Raw genomic sequence first — 5,504 nt, 5'->3', positions numbered from 1 at the left:
TTGAGGTTTCTAATTAAGAAACAAACAATTTGACCCTGACGTGATTTGAACACGCAACCTTCTGATCTGGAGTCAGACGCGCTACCGTTGCGCCACAGAGTCACATGAAGTGCCACAACAGGTGCAGTGATCAGTTCAGGTCAGAAACACTGACCACTGGTGGTGGTAAAGTCAAAGTATTATATCAATATAATATTATATTTGTTAGGATATTGAAGGTCAACATTTAGGAGGTTCGCTCTCATTGTAATTAAAGAGGAAAACTGCAAATTTCACACATCAGTGCTTAAAACCTGTGGATATTAATTGTCAGTTTTAGTGACAAATGATTTCAGTCTGAGGTTACATTTACCTTCAGAGTATATGGAATGTCTTGCTATGAAGACTGTTAGTGAAAACCAGCCTAAAGAGCGTTTCATGTAAACATGTTGTGTTGGCAAACCATACAGCCTGAAAGTAAAGAAACCATATTTGTAACATGATTCTTGAATTTAGGAAGAGTACTACGTACATCGCTGATTTCAACACACATGTAGCATGTTTCCATGAATGTAATTGTTTGGTGGAGAGTTAGCCTGAGCAGTGGTAATGTGACTGAGCACAACAGACTTCAACATTTTGAGGTTTCTCATGAAGAAGTAAAGAAATTGACCCTGACGTGATTTGAACACGCAACCTTCTGATCTGGAGTCAGACGCGCTACCGTTGCGCCACAGAGTCACATGTAGAGCTGTGACAGGTGTGGCGATCAGCTCAGGTCCATGAGCTGGAAAGAAACATTGATCACTCAGAAGGCTTGTTTCCTCTCCTCAGTAGTTTAACTAATCAGTGAGAATAACTGAGACATTTTTGATCCTTCATCAAACTCCTGGTAAAACAGTGAACAAGACCAACTTCTAAACTGCTACTGGGATTAATGACAAACAGTTTATATAATTATCATTACATTATCAGTAAAATGAATGAGTATGTTGATGCACTACTGAGCACCTTCTGGAATTAGATGTTGGCGATTTTATTAGGTAAGAATTAAATGTAATCCAAAACAAAAGCTCTACCATTAATTCTACTTTCATTTGGCTTCTTTTCTTCTTCTTTGTTTACACAGTCAGAAAGGTGATAATTCTGCTTTATTATCGAGGTGCATGATTTTGTCATACTGCAGTACATTATGATGACTCCTTTCTAACATTTGATACATTTAAATGCAAGTGTCAAAAACTCATTTCAACACAATGCGTCCATCATAACACAACCTTTCTTGTCCTAATTCAAAGTTATGTACTGGAGTTTTTAGTGCATTTTATACAATGGTCAAGGTTTGGGAGAGGATGTAAATGCAGCTGTGATCGCAGGGGTCTGGGAGCAGAGTTTACAATGTTAAAGAGTAATAGTTGATGAGATTAGGCCTGTAGAAGACAGTTATCAATAACAGACTGGTGATGGGATCAAGGAGTGACACGAGGGGCGAGGAGATTGTCGCTCTCTGATTACCATCATGACATTATCTGATTACCAAAGCTGCATTAGGACTCAAGTGTCTGGACAAAATAGCAGCAGGGGTGTTTTTCTTCATCAGTGATGAGCTAGAAAACAAATAAGGGTGATTTATACGTGGCACTTCATCACCATCCACTGCTGTTAGAGTCTGTATGAGTCAGTAAACTGGTGTACCGCACTAAAGAGCAAGCAAACACCAGTGGGAGGGAAGAAAGTCAGAATATTTCTTCAAGTTGTCTGTTTAATGGCCAGCAGAATAATTTATGTGTACTGTTGCCACTTCTGACTTTAACAGGTGAAAAATGTGTTTGAAAGAGAAAATTCACTTTGTGGCTTTTGTTCAAACAGGTGGTGCAAAAAGTCCATTAAAGAGAGATGAATTTTTAATCCTTCCATTAATATTCCCCTTAAAATGCCATTAAAAGTAACTAAAAATTGTCATTATTAAAAGGAAAATTAATGGATATTTAAAGTAAAAAATGAAGACTTTTAGTTTCATTGTGATTAAAGACGACAACTACAGATTTCACACATCAGGACTTGAAACTAATGGATATTAACTCTCTCTCCATCGTTAGTCACAGATGTTTTGTGTGTCCGTCCACCACAGAAATCAAGCGTGACTGGTCGGACCACGCCCTGTGGTGGGAGCAGAAGCAGCAGTGGCTGCTGCGGACAGCCTGGACTCTGGAGAAGTACGGTGTTCACGCCGATGCCCGGCTGCTCTTCATGCCCCAGCATAAGCCCCTAAAACTGGGGCTGCCCAACGGCATCACCCTGAGGCTGCGGGCCTCCTTCTCCTGCCCTGCCTTCCAAACTGTGATTGGCATCTGCAGAATACTCAGTGAGTTTGTCTTTCTGTCTTCCATCCTTTCTCCCTCTCTGTCTGTATTTGTCCAATTTTAATTTTTAAAAAGCTCCATTGATTTTGCTCTTCAAAACACATAATGTGCAAAGTTTGTGTCCACAACACCGAAAACATTTTTTAAACTGTCCCTTTTCTCACCTCTCACTCTCAGTCATCTTCCTAACTGAAAGTGCTCACACTGTAATATCACCGTTCACAAGCTAATTAGTCACTGAGATGTGTAAAAGTGTCTCATTAATATGTTGCCATGTAACTGGCTGTAGCAGCACACAAACACCACTTCCAGAAAACAAGACCTTCGCCATCTGCTTCATGCTTTCATTTAGTCTAATTTTGGCACTTCTTGGTCTCAATTCCTCACCAGAAATCCCCAGGAGGTGACAGCAGACTGGAAAGGTTTTGAAAAGCAGCAGGCAGGGGAGAAATAATGAAATCTGTCAGCAGAAAAGTAGCTTAGGGCATGCAAAGATACAAATTAAGAAAGCTAAGATTTGTATTAAAGCAGCGAATAGTTCCAAGATAAAGAGGAGGAACACACACGCAGGAATCCAGTCATCCAGCCATCACAACTTGGCACTTGTCAAAGTTGCTCAGATCCTTATGTCTGCCCATTTTTCCTGCGAACAGTGTTAACATGCTGCCTAATATATCTCTCCAGTTGACAGGTGCCACAGTGTTAGTCACTTCACCTGTCAGTGGTTTTAATAATGTGACTGATTGGTGTTTAAATCATGTATTTTAGGATGCTTTTACTTACAGCAGCAGTCAAACAGGACAGAGATGTCCCCTTTGGAATTTTTTGACTATCAAGCACAAGCAAAAGATTCAGTAATTACACTCCATACGATCCAAAATACTTTGGTATCATCAAGTGGACTAGTTAACTGAACAAGTAACTGCTCTATACAAATAGAATTGGTTTGAATTGAATTGAATTGAATAGTTCATGTACAGATAAAATGAGGTTCAGTTTTTTTTTTTAAATAAAAAAGTTTATTTTTTAGATCATAAACACATCATAAACAACTAAGTTTTTGTTGTTTTATTTACCTCCTTTTTTGGAAAAAAAAAAGATTGAATGTAAATGTAATTCAAAGTAAAATAACATGCCCTCTGTGCAGATACAAAAGCTACCTTGATTTGGCGTGGCTAAGGTGCATACCACACGTACAAATGTACTCATCAGTTTGATTCCAGGCCTGCCAAATTTTTCTCTGCATGTCATTCCTCTTTTCTCTTTCCACATATTTGCAGTCTCCCTCCACTTTTACTATCAAATAGCAGCATAAATATCCTCCTCCTCCTCGACCAAAAAAAAAACACTTTAGGTGTTACTTGCCAAAATGCTTTTTATGTATCCTTGACAAACATGTCAAGTGCACTCTCATCCTCATAAAACACTTGCAAAACCAATTTATTAAGTATCATAAATCCTGCTTTTGTTTATATCTCTGTTTACAGCCTTGCATTCTTCCTCCCTGCCTCTGATGGCACACTGCTGCTTGTCATGTTATGTTACGGCCACTTGTAGATCACTAGAATAATGTAACGACAGTGGTAGCTTCACTCATGTTCACACCGGCTTGTAAAAGCGTCCTCATGCTCACATAGAAGATCATCAGAAAGAGGAGCAACTTGTAGAAAAGCAGCTCCATTGAGCCGTTTAAAGTCAAGAATCAACAAGGACCTTTTATGTTGCAATTCAAGTACGAAGAAGTGAAAGCTTGACCCTGACGTGATTTGAACACGCAACCTTCTGATCTGGAGTCAGACGCGCTACCGTTGCGCCACAGAGTCTGGTACAAGTGCATCTTATAGGCCATTCCATCTTAGTGGCATCAATGACATGATGTGAAAGCCCAGTGAGAATTTCAGGTGTTGATCTTTAATATTTTCTGAGATATTCAAGTAAAGCCTTGAATTTCTATGAGGTCAACAGGAATTTAAATACATATATATATATATGTTTTTGGTATTTTTCAAAAGGTATTTCATATATCACCATGTCACAAATATTTTTATAAATATAAATATTTTGTGCTGTAAACATGTCAGGGAGTATCAGAGATAGTCGAATAGGCAGCTGGGTGTTAGTGGTGATGTCACAAATATCATGTAGGGATTTACAGTCCCTCCATTATTCAGTAACTGCACTGTGTGAATAATGTGTACATGATTCCCTGAGCTGCTGACTGCAGCTTGTGTCCATTTGCTCACACGGCTGTGTGAGAATCAGGCCTAGATAACCAGGTTCCTTCACTGCATGCAAACATTGTTGTACGCAGATAAAAGTCAGGACTTGGATTCGTGAGGGCAGGTGCTCTGACAAACCACACATTGGTCTGGGGACTCATGTTATTTTAATAGGGCAACATCATTACTGTAAGCTTAATGGTGAGGAGCCTTTGTAATTTAATATCTTCAAAGCTGTAGTTCATGGGCAGTTACACACTCAACATGATTGCGGGTTTTAAGGTGCTATAAGTAACAGTATTGACCCTGACGTGACAAGCAACCTTCTGATTTAGAGTCAGACGAGCTACTGTTGCGCCACAGAGTCATGTGCAAAACCTCTTCAGGTGCAGTCATCTGCTCAGGTCCTCCCCACACTGGAAACAATAAATTATAAATCCTGTAAATATAACATACAATTTACCCATACCTTTTAGGATTTCAAAAGTTCTGGGAAATATCACCAAATTCACTGCACAGTTGTATTTTTTAACTCATATGTTTGGGGAGTTTATCAGACAACACTGTGGTTATAAAATCAATAGTTTAGTGTTGCAGAGCCGCAGCTTGAAAATGCCTCTGAAGTGACTAAACGTGAGCATGTAGACTCAATGGGCTGAATTTCAGTCAATATTTTATACTCATTCTGTTGTCTGACCATAGAAACACAAAAAACAAAACTGAAAACAGCTTTATTGGTAATTCCGCTGTACTGAAATGCAGCATGTTTGAGCCCAGAGAGCAGGAGAGAAGCAAACAGATGTAAATACCTGCTGAGTTTAAGTTGCACTGAAACACAAGACGAGACATAAAACCATAGTAACCCATACAGTTTTTGTTTATTGGTTTCAATGCGATCTTAAAGTTTCCACTCTCTCTGAATGTCCTTTAAGCTTTACAGTTT

General features: G+C 39.1%; 1 protein-coding gene and 3 non-coding genes across 4 annotated transcripts in view; 1 reads left to right on the top strand and 3 right to left on the bottom strand.

Annotated features, from left to right (window-relative positions):
- The window catches only part of fermt3b (FERM domain containing kindlin 3b), a 20,892-nt gene that overhangs the window by 4,898 nt on the left and 10,490 nt on the right, over window positions 1-5,504 (top strand). Inside the window, exon 3 of the mRNA XM_008304356.1 lies at window positions 2,111-2,344. Coding sequence (XP_008302578.1) covers window positions 2,111-2,344 — 234 coding nt within the window. The remainder of the gene's footprint in view (window positions 1-2,110; window positions 2,345-5,504) is intronic.
- trnaw-cca (transfer RNA tryptophan (anticodon CCA)) lies at window positions 31-102 on the bottom strand. The gene has a single exon. It is a non-coding gene; the product is annotated as a tRNA-Trp (tRNA).
- trnaw-cca (transfer RNA tryptophan (anticodon CCA)) lies at window positions 649-720 on the bottom strand. The gene has a single exon. It is a non-coding gene; the product is annotated as a tRNA-Trp (tRNA).
- On the bottom strand, window positions 4,094-4,165 carry trnaw-cca (transfer RNA tryptophan (anticodon CCA)). The gene has a single exon. It is a non-coding gene; the product is annotated as a tRNA-Trp (tRNA).

Source organism: Stegastes partitus, unplaced genomic scaffold (genome assembly GCF_000690725.1).
Source record: "Stegastes partitus isolate 25-593 unplaced genomic scaffold, Stegastes_partitus-1.0.2 Scaffold39, whole genome shotgun sequence".
Lineage (NCBI taxonomy): Eukaryota > Metazoa > Chordata > Actinopteri > Pomacentridae > Stegastes > Stegastes partitus.
This window is presented reverse-complemented; position numbering and strand designations above follow the sequence as displayed.